The sequence below is a fragment of the Dinoponera quadriceps genome, unplaced genomic scaffold, assembly GCF_001313825.1.
Source record: "Dinoponera quadriceps isolate SergipeBrazil2010 unplaced genomic scaffold, ASM131382v1 scaffold248, whole genome shotgun sequence".
Taxonomy (NCBI): Eukaryota; Metazoa; Arthropoda; class Insecta; order Hymenoptera; family Formicidae; genus Dinoponera; species Dinoponera quadriceps.
This window is the reverse complement of record NW_014554606.1, coordinates 816,763-836,415: the sequence shown is the minus strand read 5'-3', so window position 1 is coordinate 836,415 and position 19,653 is coordinate 816,763. Positions and strand designations below refer to the sequence as shown.

At 48.4% G+C, this 19,653-nt stretch overlaps 1 protein-coding gene across 2 annotated transcripts in view; it reads left to right on the top strand.

Moving 5' to 3' along the window:
- The window catches only part of LOC106752363 (heterogeneous nuclear ribonucleoprotein L), a 184,728-nt gene that overhangs the window by 57,170 nt on the left and 107,905 nt on the right, over nucleotides 1-19,653 (top strand). For both annotated transcript variants that reach the window (XM_014634020.1, XM_014634019.1), the window contains exons 4-5: nucleotides 7,915-8,000; nucleotides 10,610-10,706. In XM_014634020.1, coding sequence (XP_014489506.1) covers nucleotides 7,915-8,000; nucleotides 10,610-10,706 — 183 coding nt within the window. The remainder of the gene's footprint in view (nucleotides 1-7,914; nucleotides 8,001-10,609; nucleotides 10,707-19,653) is intronic.

Here is a 19,653-nt window from a genome sequence, read left to right as displayed (position 1 = left end):
CGAGTCTTCTAATTTTACAGACACGATTGTACTTCCGTCGATGCGCGGGTGGAAATTTCGAAGGATTTTTCAGAAAATATCCCGACGGCCCCGATCGCCTTAAGGAAACGTCCCGTGGCGCTGGCTGAAACCGATAATTAAAAACGCGGGCTATCTTTCGCGGGGTATCTTTCATCCGTCATTTTCGACAGTAACGACGAGTCCATCAGTACACACCGCTGTCGCACATGCGACGCTTGATGGATTTGTGTTCTTTTATCGAAAAGCCGCGCTCTCCCCACGAACGGTAATCGCATAAATCACGAGTTAAGAGTTCAAAGTTGAAGCTTAAGGGACACGCGCGAGTTAAACCAAATGAGAGTTCACCAGTTGTGGGAACTCAGAGTTCAGAGATTAGGGCTTACGGTTAAGATTGAAATTGAGAGTCAAGTTTACGCATGTATATGTGTGTGTGTGTGTACGTGTGTGTGTATACCCGAGTTCGGGAACAGTTGTAACGCTCGCGATAATTCGAGCGTACGGCTGCTGTACATTCCGATCAGGGGGAGGTAGGGTAGGGGAGGGGGTGCAATTAAACTTCCCGCCGCAACCGTGCGAAACCTCCCCCGCGAAGTAAATCCTCCCCTCTTGATACGCGATTTCGCCCGCTCGATATCATCGCGCTCAGGTGGAGAGGTATCGCTGAATAGTTCCTGTATCGCGTACGCACGCATACACACATACACGCACGCATATGTTTTTCGTTCTCTTTTTCCGCATCCGACGTGTCGGCTGTCGACGACTCGTCCGCTGTATTTTGTTTTGCAAGCGCGCTTATTAGGCTCGCGCGCTTTCTATAGAATATACTTCTCGGCAGACAGAGAGGGAGAGAGAGAGAGAACCCACCGGTATTGCACTCGGGGGAAATACTCCAGTTTCCGGGTGTATCCGCGTGTCGAGCGCTATCCTCCCGCTCGTGTCGGCCAAATTCGCGTCGTAATTGCGGGCCGCTTCATCACTTTTTCACGCGTCTCCGTCAGCCGGCGAGTTGTAGCGAGATTAGTAGCGGGACGCTCGTAAATTCGGCCTCATCTCCTTATCTCTCCCTCATCGGCGTCGAAGGGGGCCTCTTTGCCTCACGAGGGCAGATTCTACGCCAAGCGGAATCTACCCGTCCCCGTTCCTTCCGCATCGGAGACCTCTCGAACGACGTCCTCTCGGATTTCTCGAAAAAGCGAGCGAAGGGGGAGGAGGACGAAGAGAGAAAGAGAGAGAGAGCGAGAAAGGTTTTCGAGGGATCTGTCACTTACATCCGGGTCTGAAGAAATGTCGCTCTCTTCGTGAAAATTTGCCTGCGCAGCCGTGCAGCGCGCGCGCGCTAAGTCGTGACCTCGTGATTTACGGACGGAACCGGCGGGCGTCTCTCTACGTCTCTCGAAAATAACGACCGGGAAATGCATCTTATTCGGGCTCTAACGACGACGTAAATGCATCTTAATTTACCTCGTACGCATGCACGATCATCCCCGTCGCGATGAATTGCGATCTTCACCTTCCGTTTTACCTCTCTCTCTCCCTCCCCCCTTTCCCCCCATCTCACCGTTTCTCTTTACCGGCGCGTTATACTTTATCAATTATGATTGCCGCGCACCACGCGTGCGTTTGTTTCGCGTCCTGTCCAATTAACATATGCGACGTCGGCGAAGCGTCTTTTGCGGATCCGGCGGATCGAGCTTTGAGGTGGCTTTTGGTGGCCAGTCGTCTGCCAAAAGCGAGCATTACGCCCGGAACCATCTGGCGACGGGCAGGGAAGCGAGAGACCCGGCGGAGAATATTTATCAACAACCAGGAAAACGAGCGATTCGAGCGAGAGAGAGAGAGAGAGAGAGCGGCTCGCGCCCGCGAAAATATTTCCCCGCTTGAGAAACGCCGCCACGACTATAAATTACCCCCTCCCCTCCCTCCCATTCGTTTTCGACCGATCGTGTTTTATAAACGAGGACGGATTAGGCGTATTAGCGCGCATACCGCGCCGGGAATGCCGATGTATTAAATAAGACGACACAGCGTGATCTCTGCCCGCCGTCGCGTCCTCCTCCCGCGCGCTGATTGATGCTCCACGACGAAGCGGATCTATTATTAGCGCCTGACCTGCTCAAGAACGAGGATTAACCCCGGCGGCAAATCCTCGCGGCGGACTGCACTGTCATTTAACCTGGGAACGGGAACACAGACCCCCCCGAGGCGCGTAATTTTTGCCCGCACTTTGTTGTCGTCTCGTGAACGCAACGTTGGAATTATGCTTCTGTGCCATGCGGTTTGTTCATTGATTACCGTCGGTAAGAACCTGTTATTAGGATGCAATGTGTCTCGGTTGTTATTACGTCGGATCGCGCGGCGATCAGGCGAACAAAGAGACCACGTGGTCTCGCGGATCGCGTCGCGCTTAATAGTCCGCTGATCGGGCGGAACTCATCGAAATCAAGCAAAGATCGCGATTCCGCGCACGAATTTTGCGGAGAGAACAGCAAGTGTTTGTCAATGTAGCGAGAGCGAAGAAAAATTGGTTTAGACAGCAGAAAATTTGTCTCGCCAGCGGGGAGATTTGTTGATGGTATTAATCGCTATTTACCAGATATATGGACAATTAATATTCTCAACGAATCCCTCTGTCGTCCAAACAAATGCTGTCTGAACAAACATATTTTTTTTTGCTGTCACTATATCGACAAACACTCGCTGTTCTGGCAAAATGTCTTTTCTCCGCGCGCGTTACGGAAGGTGCGAGGGACGCGTGGTGTCACTTTTGTCTGTGTGACTTTTGAAGATTTGACTGCACGGATTTCACGAATTTGGTCTTATCGTTTTAATCGTAGTTTATACAGTCGTTCGGCGGGCCAAAATTCATTACGATAATTCGCGGCGCGCGGCTTGATTCCGCTTATCACAGTGCAAACAAGCACATCTCATCGAGTTTCCATCGAGCGAAAAGCGATGTTTGGAGAGAAGATAACCGGTACCAGCGTGGTCGCTCGACGATGATTATTTCCGCGATCTCTCTCTCTCTCTCTCTTTTGTTCCGAAGATTTCGAACCCCCCACTTGCACTCGTCGGCCGTTTTGCGCGAATCGCTTTCTCTCATAGCTTAAAAGCTTCGGTGATTCCCCAACATTCCAGCCATCGATTCCGAACGGCGATACACCGCCCCTCTCTCCCCCCTACCAAGCGTTTTTCCGTCGCGGAATCGTAGCAGATAAGCTGGTTTAGTAAATCACGTTGCACCGGTACGGCTCTTTGATGCGCCTCGCCCGGGCGAATGCATCTTCGCAGGACAAAGGATTACGTGCTTTCTTATCGCGATCCCGACGAGCGAGCGAGCGGGCAAGCTCGTTCCATCGCGCTTTCGCGCGAGCGGCTTTGTGTGTTGCGCCCGCGGTGGCGTCCGCCCGCTCCTGTGAATTTATAACGGCGGCTGCCGTCGTCCCCGAAGGATCCCCCCCCCCCCCTCCCCCTTCCACGTATCTCGGCGGTGCTGCGGCACAAAAGCAGCGGTTCCTCGACCCGGATGCGGACACTCCGAACAATTAGGTTCGAGCTCTCTGTCACGTTGGTGGTCGCGCGCGCTCACTCGTCTCGCTCCCTCGCGGTCTCCGAAAACACGAGAGCGAAGCGGAACGCGGAGAGGGGGAGAGGGGTTCGCTCGAAATGCTCTCGCTCTCTCCCTCTATTCATAAGCCAATCTGAAATGCAACGGATCATACATATTACATGGCGCACGGGGTGCGCGCGGTGACCGGCGCATAAAAATTTACCGACCTCCCTCTCACTCTCTCTGTCCGTCTTTCTCTCTCTCTCCCTTTCTCTCTCTCGGATACGCTCGGTGACAGTTTTGCATAATCAAGCGCGCCTCTCGTTTTTATAAGTCACGAAACAATTTAATTATCGCGGCCGCAGCACCGTTCCCTTTTTTTCTTCCTTCAGCTCGATCGCTCTTGCAGATTCATCCCCTCACTCAGAAGTCGTTTGTCGGATGCTAAGAAGCGAGTCGAGTCCCTGGTCTTGTTTTGGTGTGGCATGAGAGCGTGCGGTCGTTGCACGATGGTTTATGTCCGCGAGGGGAACCGCGAAGCCCAAGCCCATTGTCCACTCGAGAGAGGAGAATACTATCGTGTGCATATTGGTCGCGTACATGATACGTTTCGTGTACCGCCAAATTAACGAGCTCGAGTTTCAGGGTCCCGGCGAGGGGAGCCCGAGGGAGCTCTGTCGAGCCGGTTTGTCGCCCTCGAGGCCGCGAATCGCGTTATCAAAGCGCGCCTTCGCGAAAAGTACGCGTTCCTACGCGGCGTATCTTAGTGTGTAGTTCAGCGTAACTCGGCACAGTGACACCTTGTCTACTTGCATTTGTAATCTTTGCAATATTTCGTCCTCTTTTCGCCGGTTAACTTGTTATTAATCAATTAGTCCGAAACGATCTAAGAATTGGGTACTGTTCAATGGAGACCTGATTGAGCGCGCGGCTTTATGACTGGTTGAAACGTCGAGAACGCCTTGACTTTTAGGGATTATTGCACGCGGGAGAATGCTGCTGAATGCAGTTAGTTGAATCAATTAATATTTGAGCTGTTGAAACGATATATATATATATATATAATGTATCAACTTCAATAATAATATTCCATATTGAATCGGGAAGATTAACTGCGATTACGCGCGCCGTTGGAAATTCTGTTAGTTAATTCAACAGCGATTTTTTTCCGGTTTTATGATGAGATGTTAAATATAACGTTTATCAATCAATCCGAGCAGCATCTTGCGGGAATATCTCGTGACGGGAAATTGCGTGTTCGCTCGGCGACATTGACGATAATCTCGTACGACGCCTTATTCAGACGTCGCTCGTCTCGATCTCGTCCGCGCTTTTGTATGACTAATCGCAAACGCGAGATAATACGCCGGCGCGTCTCGCGTTTAAACTGCGTCAAGCGACGAGACGAGAAGCGATCTGTATTTTTCTTCTCGGATAAAACGGCGTGACTCACTCTAGATTGCGACTTGCGACTAGTTGCATGTTTTCGTCTAGTCGCGCGCGAGAGATGATGATCNCCCCCCCCCCCCCCCCCGAGAATTCACGAAGAAGCTACTTTGGCAGTGCGCCACGTCGTGTCATCGCTCGTGCCGCGTAAATTCGAGATTTCCACGCTAGCGTCCCGACAGGTAAACACGCACGTGTTTACCGCTAAACATCTTTCAATTACCGGCCATCCTGAAATAAAATCTGCCTCGGTCCCATCTGTCCGTGTCCGCCGCACGCGATTAGATTAAATACTGCGTCGCCCGTTAGTCAAAATAGTGGGAAAAAATTATGAGGAAATTACAAGTTGATCTACTTTACGTTTAAAGGTGACGACGAAGATGGTAATTCCGAGCCTGGATCGAAAGTTATTTTGCTTTATCGGAGATTACGGTGTAAAGTGAAACGAGTTTGATAAGATTTCGATGAAACTTACACAGCACACTTTATCCGAGGGACGTCCTGCAGATGTCCTCGGGACATAAGGACGCCTTTAGGACGTTCCCTGGAGATCTGTTCTGTATGGGCGTATACATTGAAATATTATCTAACTTACTTTACTGCGATTAGAAAGAGACGGACCATTCGAGAACTGAGGTATTTGTAATTAAATTCGACACTTTTTATACGTGTTTCTTGAGAGAGAGAGAGAGAGAGAGATTAACGTGTTATTTTTAATTTCTATTTTTAATGTCTTCTTAAGCTAAAAATAAAATTTTAACGAAGAACTGCTGTGATATTAAAGACTAACATATAGATATTATATACGAATTTCAGAATTATTGAACATTAAATAATGCAACAATAACGATACATCGGTTCGCACTCGCCTTTTCACGTTGTCGATTGCATGCGGAGAAAACAAATGTTGCTGGAACAGCGAATGTTTGTCGATATAGTGATAGCAAAGAAGAATTGGTTTAGACAGCGAAGAATTTGTTCGGACAGCAGGAAGATTAAGTTAAGAACATTAATTGTCCATCTATCCAGCAAGTAGCAATTAACACTCTGTGTTTGTTAATGCCGCTCATCGAACCGCGCAAGCCGGGCGATTAATCTCGAAATAGGGTCCTCGTACCTGCACCGTGCCGATGAAGGATTAAGCCGGGAACTGCTAATTGCAATGTAAATTAGTGCAAGGTGGACACGTCGCGCGCACCCCGTTTTCCGCAATATTCCGCGCGTCGGCGACGCGCAGCCAGCGCGGTTTCTCGCCGGTGACGATTCGCGCACGGCTTTTCGCAGATACACCCAATGTTTAATTGTATTTCGCAGCTTGTAAATCATGCAACATTCATGAACGTTCCCGTTTTACATAAATTTTAACTTCGCCAACGCTTCACGCGCGCCGGAGAATCGATAAAATTATCCGGATTATTTGCAATACGGCCGGCAGCGGTATAACACATTCCTTTTTGCGCGTTTCGCAATGCTGACATTACTAATTCCGTAAATAGAAATTAACGATAGCCGCGATAATCACATTCGCAATTTCGGTTCGCGTTTCGCGAGATGAAAACACGCCGAACGCGAAACAGATCGCGCGACCGTCGACTCTTTCCTCGCCGAGAGAGCGGCGAGGGGGAAGAGGGGGCAAGAAGAAGAAGGCGGTTATCGTCGATGCGCAGCGCGCGGTCGAAGCAACGCTGGCATACGAACGCGGCGAACACTTCGTCTCGTTGCCCCTTGACCTCTTGATTTCCGCCACTACGTGGAACTTGTTGTTTGTATCTATCGCGAGCGAAGGCGATCGAACTTATGCTTCGGCGAGTCATGCATGCGATTCCCGCGGGGAAAACGCGCCCCGTGTAAACTTCGTTCGATTTGCAGCGCCTATGATATACGACGCATGATCGATCATGTACTAGAAATGGGTTTAACGGAAATACTGGAGGTGCTTCGGAACTATCGCCGCTCCCCCCCACCGACGACAGCTCTCAGTGACGGACTGAGAAGAATGATGATTGTTTTGAATGATGGGAAATATTCCGAAATGATTCCTGAATGGGGGGGAGGGGATGATGTACGAGCAGTTGTGGGAAGGAGGGGTTGTTTTAGTTACACAAAAGTGCACGTCGGTTCACCTTTACTCGGCGAGATATGATCTGCGATAGGAGCTTGCGAACACCGAAAAAATCGAGCTAGAAGAGTCGAGCTGTTGATATTATTTTTCACGAAACTGCAATCGAGTTAGCGAGTTGGGGAGTCGATCCAGCCGGATCAGTAATGCGAGTGTAGAAATTTGAATTGCAGAATTTCGTCGGCAGTCCCGACGTTGAAATTTCAGTTCTACGTTAAGAGAGCGGTGTTCATCGTCAGATCTTATATTTCAAATCGTCTCAAGTTGACTTTCGTACGGCTCAATGGCTACGGAGCATCTGAGGATGAACTCGAGACGATTTTAAGTACAAGATCTGTCTATGAATACCGGCCGGTCTCCGAAGAAACGGGAGAAAACGGCAATGATTTTCTATTTTTAGCAGCGAAGGAGCACGATTGAGGGCTTAATGCGGAATTAACTTAATGTAGGACTAAAATTTCACCCCGGGAGGAGAGGTTGACCGGTTACCGAAGATATTTCTTTCGCAAATACGCTCCCCTTAAACCGATAGAAAGAGGCCGGCAGCACACCTCTCGTTACTATTTCCTGCGGAAACGCTCGGGACTCGAGGCGCGCCAAAATTTCCTCCGAATCTAGGAAAGTCTCAGGTACTTTTCAAGTATTTCTCGTAGAGTCTACCTACGAGAGGCGATGCGCCGTTCGCTAAATCGAGAAAACACGGAAACAGTAACACCCTGAATCATTCGTGGCGTCCGAACGGTCCGTTTGGTAAATGTATTTCTCCCTTTTTCTGTTGCAGGAAGTGTTGCACGCGATTACGGCGAACACCGGACAGGTGCAGCGCATCGTGATCTTCAAGAAAAACGGCGTGCAGGCCATGATAGAATATCCTTTTTCGTTACGAAGGCTCGGTACTGAGGTTTTATCGCGGCGGGCGCGCGACGCTCGGTCGCAGACAAATCTGTTGGCCCAACACCGATCTCGGGAATCACCACGTGTAAATCTCAATCGCGTAAATTAACACTTTAAATTCCACGGCGTTCGCGAGCGAGCTGCTACCAGCCTCTCGCGGTAAATCACGGAGAAAGACGATGTACTAGCCGCGGGATAGTGTGTGTGTGTGTATGCCCTTTGCGCGGCGTAATACTATTTTACGACTGCGGATATTGCGTGTTCGTATATAAAAGATTAACAGGACCCGTGGAAAACTTGTTACTCGCGATATACGTGTTAACGCGACCGCTGATGCCCGAGGCCGGAGTCGCGGAGTCGGAATTTACTAAGCCCGTGAACGCACGGGAGGAAAATAAGAAGGCGTGAAATCGTCTCTTCTCCCCGCAGAGTAGCCGTTGCAGCAACGCACGTGCACGTATTTTGCGGTTTCTCGAGGAGGAACGAGTCTGCGCGTCGCGACTGCTCGCGATTTGCGGCTCTCTCGCCGCGCGGAGAGAATGAAGTTCCTCGATCTTCACTGGCAAATATAGCCGAGTAGAAATTTAAGATAGGAAAGGCCCGGCACAATTTTCCTTATTTAAGTCCTACACACAGAAACGCGACACTCCTTCAAATTGGAGGCGAGATATTTGTTATTCTAACCGGACTCTATTTTGGTACCTTCGATCACACCGTATCCTCTGTTGTGCTACCAATTTGTAAGAAAATTCCAATGCGGATTTCTAACCGGTTTGCGTAAAATTTTCCACTTGAGTACGATTTGGAAGAATCAAAGTCAAATGTTAGTCTCATTTCGACCTTATGGTAAATTTCATTCGAGTCTCTTTCAAGACCTCACCTATTTCGGTAATTGGCTGACTGAGTCCCGGGTCCTATGACCGCAAGCCTTGTTAAGGACATCCATATTAGCGTCTATTCAGAGGCCTATTCATGAAATTCGATTCAATTTGCCTTTCTCGGCAAGTATCCGAGCCCGAAGGCGTCTCTATTTTAGGATATGCTCACCCAAAGCTGCTACAGGTCTCGAGGCACGCCCCGATTAATCCCCCTCCCCCGCCGGGTATCTCCGTGACTCGACGAGTGTCTCGCAGTTAACCTCGATCCGAGAGGAAAGGAAGCAAAAATGGGGAAACGCGAACTCCGTGTGTTCTCATTCTCGTGCGGGATCCGTCGTCGATGAAGATGAATCTCGTCGAACAATACCCGCTTAGAACGCGCGACGAGGGCGGCGGACGCGCGCATCGTCCTCAAGAAGTCCTCAAGAAGTTCGAAGTTTCGGCGCGCTCAAACAACGAGACGGCGCGAAACGGTCGGTTCGCCCGGATTGTCGTGTTTCACGCGAATTTGATTTATACAGCGGCCCCCCCCCCAGGAGGGCAGGGGGGAGGGGGACAACGGAAGAACACATGGGACGAGCATGCGAGTCAAGGGTCACCTTCTACATACGTAACACGCGCTCAGAGCAGCGCGCGCATGCGCAATGCCGTGCCGGTGAACTCGAAGCCCGCGGGATTAACTCGCCGCCCGACACACTTTTCCCGAACGCTGGAAACTTCGTCAAGACATGCACCGCGCCGGTTACCGGTGTAATTGAGATTTATAACGGGGAGGGGGAGAGGAGGATTCAGGGCTCGGGACGGAGGCTCGACTTTTTCACCGTAAACTCTTTTCTTCGCTATCCCGCTTGCACGAACCTCCGTTCAACGCTCCGTGCGCGACGCCAAGATAATGTTTTATGTATGTATGTGTGTGAGAAGAAGAGAGGGAGAGAGAGAGAGGGAGAGAGAGGAACGCGTCGTAAACCTCCGCGCGACGGAATATATTCTGGACTATTACGATCCGGATAATAGTCCAAGCCGTGCGTCCCGCGTGCCTATAAATTCGTTAGGTATCGCGTCACGCCGTGTTTTATCGCCATTTACATTGTGCAACGGCCACTTTGTGGGAGAGTAGACCGTTTGCCGGGCCGCTGCGAACTCGCGGCTCGAAATTCCCGTGTTGTCAGTGCATCACGTTCTACCGTGTGTTTCGCCGATCGCCTCATATAGCAGCGCGTGTGCGCGCGCACGTTATAATCCGCCTGTGCGAAGTTTCGCATGCGGTTTTATTTCCGCACGGTGAGTTATTTCGCTTTGGGACACGCGGGGAATGCGTAACAACGAAACGGTATCGGATGGGTCGAAAACGGCCGGTGCCGTTTGCTGAGCGAATGAATGAATAATTTCCGCGAATTTCGCGATAGTAATATGCATTACGGTGTCAATTATCTGCCGAATTAATTATGACGCACGATGCGTGAGCGTTCGACGTTCCTCGAGCTTCTCGAGGATTATGAATTATAACGCTTGTTAAGTGCAACGTTCTCCTCGGATCGGGTTGTCGCGTATCCGGATTCGAAGCCGAAGCGTGAAATCGTCCGGATTCGAGCGGATTTTCGCGAATCGCCCGTCGCGAGCGGCCGAGACGCAATGATCGTCGGTTAGTCACTTCCACCTGCGAACGAAACGTGCGTATCCTTAACTGAGCGATTCGATGATCACGTTTGATTCGGTGGAGTCAGCCACAAGAGTGAAAGAAGCGCTACACGGGGCGGACATTTACTCCGGCTGCTGTACACTGAAAATCGACTACGCGAAGGTGAGTAGATACATTTCAGCAATTACCTGTCGCAACTCTTCTCTCCCTCTCTTCGAATTCAGATATGCAAACGCCGTGGCGCGTAACGGTGAGAGGCGAATCGCTCTCGTCGAGGCGCTCGAATGAAAAAGCGCGAGACGAGAGGGAGAGAGAGAGAGAGAGAGAGAGAGAGAACAGACGGAGGAGCGTGTTCTTAAAAACCGTCCAACGGTGTTTTACATAATGTCGCCGCTCTCTCGCGGTAACTTGCGTGGGCGTGTTCGGGAAAAACCCGTTTTCGCTCTATTCATTGTACGCGACTCGTTACAAATTCCAATTAGCAATACCGAGCGCTCGTGGTGGCCGCCGGAGAGAGAACTGAAACTCTCTCTCTCTCTTTTTCTCTTTCTCTCTCTGTGTGTCTATTCAATATTTTGTCGCAGCTAATTAGGGACGTTCCGTTTCGACCTGTCGACAAATATATTTCGAGCGCGCTTTATCTGCGCCCACTTGCGACTTAAAATTATGTGCAACGCCATTAGAGAGAGAGAGAGATACGTGCAGATGCTATGTTTTTTTTTTTATTACGCGGTTGTCACGAAGCTGTAATATTTCCTTTCCGACGAGACGAGATTCTCGACGTGGTTGAGAACGTGGCTCGGCCTACGTGAAATTGAATTCTCTCCACGGCTATTAGCGGATTTGTAATCTGCGCGCAAATATCCGACGAGAAATTTAATCCTGTCCGCAGGAAATCTCGCATGTGATTTGCGCCGCGATCGATAATTAATTTAACGATGCGCGATAATTTATGGTATCGAGCCAATAATTCGCTCGTGACTCTATGTTCGCATTATTGAGAGGTATGTGACGTCTCTCGTAATCCGAACCGAAATCTTGCTTCTTCATTAACCGTGCAGCTCCCGTCGAATTTAGAGGACGTAACAATGGAGAATCCCAAGGTACAATATACCGCAGAAGGGCTACCCATTGTCCTTTGATACTGGAATTACTCGGTGCCGTTTTGTTAATTCCTTAAAAAAGAACTTATCCCCGAGTCTCATGTAATATTCGATTATCTCGGTAGTCTACGTACATTCAATATTTATTAAATATTTCAGCGACGTTGGATATTAAATGATATTTTAGTACGTAAATGTTTCTACAAATCTCGATATGAAAGGAACACCGATGAATAAACGTTCGTAGCATCAAGGTGGAACAATAGCCTCGTTTAATTCTGCATCTGATAATTACCCATTGATTCTTCACGGTGCGACGGAATTTGCGGGATTACCGTGGTATCAAAATGTCGACTCGAGAATTCATAACGACGACGTAACACCCTCTCCCGCTCATTTCTCTCGTGTCGTGCTTATTGCAGGTTTAGATCGAATCTCGGTCGGTAAAAAGCTTAAGCTGCCGATTCGAGTAACTTATCGTAATCAATACGCCGGAGGCGGTCGTAAATCTCGTAATTTAACGCTTGTAAGCAACGAGCGTGACATAAGATGGATTAACTGCTTTTTATCTGATTCTACCTGCCGCGAGCATTAGCGTGACACGGCAAACAGCGCGGCGGCGGGGCACCTCTTTCACGCCTCTGTCGCGACTTTCACTCCGGAAGAATTAAGGCTCCCTTCACACCGTTGTCGCACAATCGTCTTTCAACGACCGAACACTTTATCTGTCGCGAGGGATGCCCCGCGGCATAATTTTGCGCAACCTTCCACGGAACTGTCATTTTCATACATAGTTGCATCGTTTCTCACCAGTCGTCGTGCATCGTCTTTTCGATCGATCCGTGTGAAACGTACAAAGGATTGAAGAAAAAAGGCGCTTGTCTTTAATCCCCTTTGTTATCCGTGCTCTCTTTGGCGTCTGACGTCTGTGGAAAATTACAAGACCTCGAAAGGTTGCTATTTGCTCTTGCCGGAGCGGCTGTTGTAGCGTCAGTTCTGCGACGGAGGTGTCGAAGAGAATATCCCGGCGCATTAAGCCCTTGGCGGCGGCCTTTATGCGAGGGGTAGGGGGGAGGGAGTGGCCCGCGTCTCACAAAAGCGCGTCCCTCCGCCGGGATGGCGCGCTATTGTCCCGGGAAAACACGCGAAAAATGAGCAGTCGAATGTTAACGAAGCGCGGCGTCACACAATCGCTCGTTAATGAAAACACGCGTCGAATTACACGCGAGCTTCAAAAATCCCGTGTAATTTTCGGAGAGAAAGAGAGAGACCGGGTTGTGTTTGTAAACTGCGACAGAAAAGAAAATTACGAAACACTACGCGTACAGTTTTTCGACGAAAACGAGATTGTGCGGAGGGTGCATCCCCCCCGATGAATTCAACGCTCCTTTTCATCAATGAAATTGAAGAGCTACTTTGTGTCAACGTACTTTTCAACGTTGGCATCGCGTGACATCGCGTCGTTGCGACGCCCGCGATGGGAAATATCGGTTTCTTATTGCGTGATGAGGTCCAATCATAGAGTAGCAAAAATAATGCAACGACAACGGTCGACGATAACATAATTTTGTCCGGTCGCGTTCGTACGAGCGACTCGGAATTACCTCGATTCGCCGTTATCCTTCCCGATCGTTTCCTCGCCGCCGGCCGCGCGCAGGTCATATTGGAAAATGTCGGATATTTATTGACGATCGCGACCGTATTTCCCGTTCAAATATCGCGCACAGCTGCTTCTTCCCGCTACCTTTGGAGTACGCACTCGAAATCGTAAAGTGCACTTAATCGACCATCCGCGGGCTCCTGGTAATAAAAGGCCGGCTTGTTTGTTTGTTTCAAAATGGCACAGGGTAATTGTTATTGGGGGGGGGTTTAACGCGTCGCCGGACATTATAATTAGACATTTTCGCTTGTGAGAGAATGAACTTCCCGAGGATAACGGGAGGAGGAGAGTCCGTTTTGCAAAAAAAAAAGGGGGAAAGAAAAAACTCAACAAAGCTCGGTAAGCTCCGCGAAATAAAAAGAAGGAAGGGAAGAAAAATACAAGAAGCTCCTCGTATCTCGGATAACTTCGACGTTAATTAAGTCGAAACGGTCTGCGAAACACCGTCCGAATACAGTGGGCGAGTGGGGGAAGGGGAGAGGGGGAATATGCGCATCACCGCGGGGAATGCCGAGAAAAATTCTGTCGGGATGAGGGAGAGCACCCAGCATACCGCGGCCGAAGAGGAGAACACTATAGACGTTCGCGGGTAGTAGAGAGCGACAAGCGAAAATAGAGTCGAAGGCGCAACCCAAGGCTCGAAATTGGATTTCAAGGCGGAGCTTGTGACAGGAGCTTTACTCTCCTCTTCCTCCTCGCACGCGCTCACTTATTGCCAATAGAAAGGCCTGCCAAATAGCGGCTCTGTGCTTGTTGCGGAAACGCGTATCGGCTACGCCGCGTGTGAGCCTCGCGTGACTCACGCCGTTGGATCGCCGCATCTGCGAAGGAAAAACGGAATAAATTATATTTGAGGTGGTTTGGTCCGTCGAACCTGTTTCCTTAGAGTTATCTTTTTAAACTTTAGCTGTACATCCACGGAAGAAACGTTAACCACACCGTCCGTAAACGATTAGAAAACGATCGACCATTTCGGAAGCTGAGATATTCGCAGCTAAAGATGTGATACTTTTTACACGCGTTCCACGAAGTAAATGTCCCGTTTCTAACACTTTTAATTCCTTCCAAGCCCGATTTAAGCTTTTTATGAAAAACTACTGTGATACTAAGGATTTTTGTGTTAATTTCGCACTCGAAATTAATATTTGTCGCTTAGATAGTTAAGTAAAGTTATAAGAAAGTATTTTTTTTTCTTTTTTCAATAAATAATGAACTTACGTTCCCTTAATATCGCTATTAAAAATCTGGTATTCTACCAATTATTTTAAATGAGGCGAGCCTCTCTTTCTTTCTCTTTGTGTTATCATCCTGCGGATCCCTCAGACGTTAGTGGTATCCTACGGGAACGGATGATCCCTCGGACGCCGTTCGTGTCGTATCGCGGATCGGGAATTTTTATAAGAACGATCATGGCTGGCGCGCGGTAATGGCGCATCGGTTACACGTGCTCCTGGCGAAGGGATTATTCGAGCGGCTGATCTACATGCAAATGTTTCCGTTTCGAGATTCGTTTTCTTCGGGGGAGCGACGCCAACCGGTGCGCCATCGAAATGTATTAGATATATACTTGGTTAAAATGGCAGACACGATGAAGTTGGGAGCGCAGCGAACTGTCACAATTGAGAATCACTACCGACGGGTCTGCGTAGCGATCGATTATAACAGGAGTCGAAGTATACTTGATAACGTAAGATATTCCAATTCTTCGATCAATAATATCGCGCAACGGTTGAAATCAGGATATACTCTCGAATGTATTAATACGTTGTTGCGCAACTTGTTGTTATGTTATCTCGGAATAAATTGATTTTCACATTCTATACCGTCACTTCGGTACACACATGTTAAATTTTACTTCAGTTCCACGTTTTCATCGCGTATTATCGAAGAAGTTGCAGAATTCCTTAAAATATTCAGCTTTGACATTGTAAATATTAAAAGGTGGTACGTGGATAATGGAAAAAGATACGGAAACTAAATAGTTTTTGGTTAACAACGGTAATTAATCAATCGACATCTCCAATGATGCTTAAAATGTTTACAAGAACTGATAAACTTTATGTTTTTATATCACAGATTTTCTCACATTTTCTTGTTTTATTGTTAAATTTTATTTCAGTTATTCTATGATTTTTATCATGCCATTCAAATATATAATATTTACAATGGAGTTTTAAGTATGCGAATTTTACTGATGTAATTACAGATTGATGTTTGCAAGAGTAAGTAAAATCATAAAAAAATACTCGTTTGTTGTTCGTAATTAATCGCTTTTTATGACAGGATTACATTTCAATTTATTGATAAATAATAGTTACTTGTGTGGCCCTCGAAATTTTGAACAACAGATAATTTTTCATTTTAGTCTGTCACATTCTATCCATATTTTCATGTAATAAAGAAATTACGAGATTTTATTCGCAAATATACACTCAGGTACCACTGTGCGAGAGCCTCTGAATCGCAACAGCTTGCGTTCCCAACTTCATTGTGTTTAATCCGTTTTACAACCAAATGTATAACGCGTGTTTGCATATTACGGGGTTTTTTCTCTCCCCCTCTCTCTTTCCCTCTCTCTTTCTCTCTCTATCTCTTTCCTTCAGCACATCTCGCTAATTACATTGCCGTTTCCCCGACCATCCGAGAATATTCCCGATTCTTCCCTCCTGTGCGCGTTTTCTTCCTTCTGTACTTTTTAAATTTCGCAAATACAAGCTAAGCGTGTGCTTTTCTGCTCATTTCCGTGTTCTTTGGAGATCGTCGGCCCGTGTTCCAAGATAGCATCGCGCCACGGTGGAAACATTCTCGCCGAGTTAACACGTCCCACTCATTGTTTCATTGTTTCCGCCGTCCTTTCGAGCGCCCTTTCTTCCTCTCCGCCGAAATTTCCCCGTTTCTAACCCGGTACCGCGAACGCTGCGCTAACGACTTCGCTAACGCGTAAGATGCGCCACGTACCCCCCTTTCCCGTTCCGCGAGAGAGTCCTTTCGAGAGAACGTAATTCCGAGAATCGTAAGCCGCCGTCGGAGACTGCTGGAAGTTAAAAACTGATAAAGCTGTTCGATATTTACGAGCCACGGATTGCAGCGAGCGCGACAACAGCTGTGGTCTCCAATTGTCCCCTTAATTGGGGCGTGAGGTCAAATCCATTGAAATGTCGAGCCGTTATCGCGAACGTCGTCCTTCTCCTGGTCGTCACCGACGAGCGGCGCGACGACGGAATATACTTCTGGGACTTTTAACCGAATCAATTCCCATCATCGTCGTCGTATCATACTCGCCGAGGGTGACGACAAGAAGACGAACGTGCTCGACGTGCACCACCGCGACGGGAACTCTTCATTCGGCGAATATCGTAAGGTACGTCGACGGGTTGACAAAGTTGCTCTACGTGCCGGCTTATCGTCCTCGAGCAGGAGAGAGAGAGAGAGAGAGAAAGAGATGGTGAGCGCGCGTGAATTTATTGGACGGGAAATACGGTATCGCTTAGAATCACGAGTATTTACTCGCTGTTCGAGCAGCGTTAACGACGCGAGCAGACGCGCGTTCACGCGTCTGACGTGTTTTTACGAGTGCCTCGAAAATCTAAAGAGGCGAGAGAGGATCACAGAAGACGCGTCAAGCAACGCGTGGGCGGGAAACGGCGTGAGAGGAAGCGCTCGTACGTAGGACGTCTCCGGGAGCCAGTCCTTTGGTCCAGGATTTCTCCCGAGTAATGTCGACACTCGGCGTTAACGATTTGTTTGGATGCGGCCGCCTCCTTCCTCACGTTCTTCCGCCGTTTTCGACGTTGATTATCCGGGGGTATCAGCGCGGCACCTCACGAATTCGCCGGTTAGAATTTAACCACAAAAGTAGGAGGACCATTTCTCTAATAAGTGTTACTGTACTATCAAGGATAACAACCTGATATGCATGTTGCTGTACTGCATAAAATATGTTCGGCGCCGAAAATGACTGTAATTTTCTATCAATTTTCGTTCGTTCTCTGCGAGGCAAGGACTCCATTTTAAATGGATAGCGGATATTAAGCAGTTTTTTATTTCAAATTCTGTTCTTCTCATAGAAACGTTATGTATATATAGTTGTGGCAGCTTGAGAATCGGTAAGGCATATTTAGCGTTCGATCCCGAGTCAACATTTTGACCCTGTGGTGAACCTTCAATTCTGCAACAGTGGAAGCTAAGGTAGTAAAATAGATTCGAAATTTCAATTTTAACAATATAATTTACCCCTACTTTGACCCCTGCTTTGATGCCTTAAATTTCCGTTCTTACCGTTTTAGCGTCAAAACCGGTTCTTTAAGATAGCGTTAAAGTGAAGCCTTTAGAATTAAAGGTTCACGAGAGAAGTTCATAAGAGCGTCACTATCGTGAAAATGGCTTTTTATCCGTTTATAGGCCATTTAAGCAGGAGCAAGCCGTTCTTAGGAGCGTCAGAGTGGCGTAATAAAAATTTCGACTCAAGATACGTGTCTGGAATAAGACTCTCTCAGAAGAGAGTGCGCGAGGGGTAACAGGGAAGCCGCGACTTTTCGAAGGCGAACGTTGCGCGCGAATAGATGCTGAAACGCGACAGAGAGAAATGCCTTTCTCGATTACACGAGCATCCGCGTATCTGCCGCAGATCGTTGTTTCGCTTCGCGTGACGACGCGATTCCCGGCGATTCGCGCAAATGGAAAAAATGCAAATTCGGTAATTACTCATGGTATTATTGCGTCGGGCGCGTCTTCCTCCGCGCGAAGTGAATATAAAACCACGCCGGGGTGGGTCGCGAGACGTTGCTCGTCGCGGGGAGAAGCGACGTTACGTGTAGACGACGCGCACAATGGAGGAAAACAATTAACGGCGCACGCGCGGTTAGTTGCATGAAATCGTGGGAGATTCGAAGAAATCTAATATTCGGCGACTTCACGCGGAAATTATGCGCGGGCGGGACGCGCGCACGCGTTCGCTGCCCCGCCGTCGCTGTTCTGGAATTGCATTTCCTCGCGCGTACCGCTACTCCGCGAATTATCCGACATTTCGCCGCTCCGGGAAGAAAAGAGAGAGAAAGAGAGAGAGAGAGAGAGAGAGAGAGAGAGAGAAAGCGAACAGGCCGGCGTTTGATTATACCACGGCTGGGGGAACACGGTAACCGACATTCGTATTAATTAAGCATCCTCGCGGAAGAGCCTCGCGGTGTTGTCTTCGACATCGCGTTCCCCCTGTCGACGAGCGAGAACCGTGTTGCTCTCCGTGTTCCTTCATTCCTTCCTCATCTAACATAAATTATACGTACATTGAAAGCAGAGTTTAATAACAGTTGTAATGCATAACACGTGATGCACGATACAGTTAGTTTTTCATTATTGTAATTATTTGCCACCATTCTTTGCAAATTATATATATATGTGTGTGTGTCGCGGAAAAATGGCGTTGACCGGACGGTTATCGCGATTATCGTCGCCGAGCGGCCACATCCCTCGATTCTGCTTTTACACGCTCCTACATAATGGACCGGCCGCGGTCAGCCGCGTTTTATCTCCGTCCTCTGCGCGCGCTCTCGTTACGCACGCGATGTTTTACTCCGAAGGCGAATATTATTGTTATTTCCGCCGTAACGCGTGTGAACAACTGTCCGAAATTACAATGCGGACCGAATGCCGGATTACAAGCGCTCTAATGGAACGATCTTGCGCTCGTTGCGGCGTTTATTGTCGCAATAACGTAATGCCCGTGGCGTTTTACCGCCCTAACGCGGTTACGGCTATTATTATTATTATTATTATTATTATTATTATTCTATATTTAGTCGTCGCTTCTTAATCGTGAGGTGCTAAAATAAAACGAGCCGCTTCGTTATCCGCACCTCTGACCTTTACCTACAGCAGAAGCACTTAAGTTGCCGCGTGCGGCTCTTTTTTGGCCGAGATTTTTTGCGCGTATACGAAATATAAAATCCATAGAACATATTAAAAGGGGAGGCTCTTATCTGCACGGTTTTACGCCAACGTGAAGTTTGGAAGGGGGGAGGAGGGGAGAAGAAGAAATAGAAGGTGTTAACTCGACGAGACCGGTTCTGACGGCGAAACCTGAGTCGACGCTGATCTCGGCGTTCTAATTTGTAAAATTGAATTTCATTTACCAACCGGGAGAGCCGGACACTTAAAAGGAGCGCTCTTCCGCACGGGGCACGTGGCAAAAGAGTAGTCGCGGTTTTACGCCGCATCAGCATCTCGATATTACGAGAACGCGGGACGGAAGTTTCGTTGGTCTTCGTGTATAACGCGTCATCCCATTCGCATTACCACCGCCTACGTTGGAACGCTGGGGAGGGGGAGGGGGGTTACGTAATTATCCGCT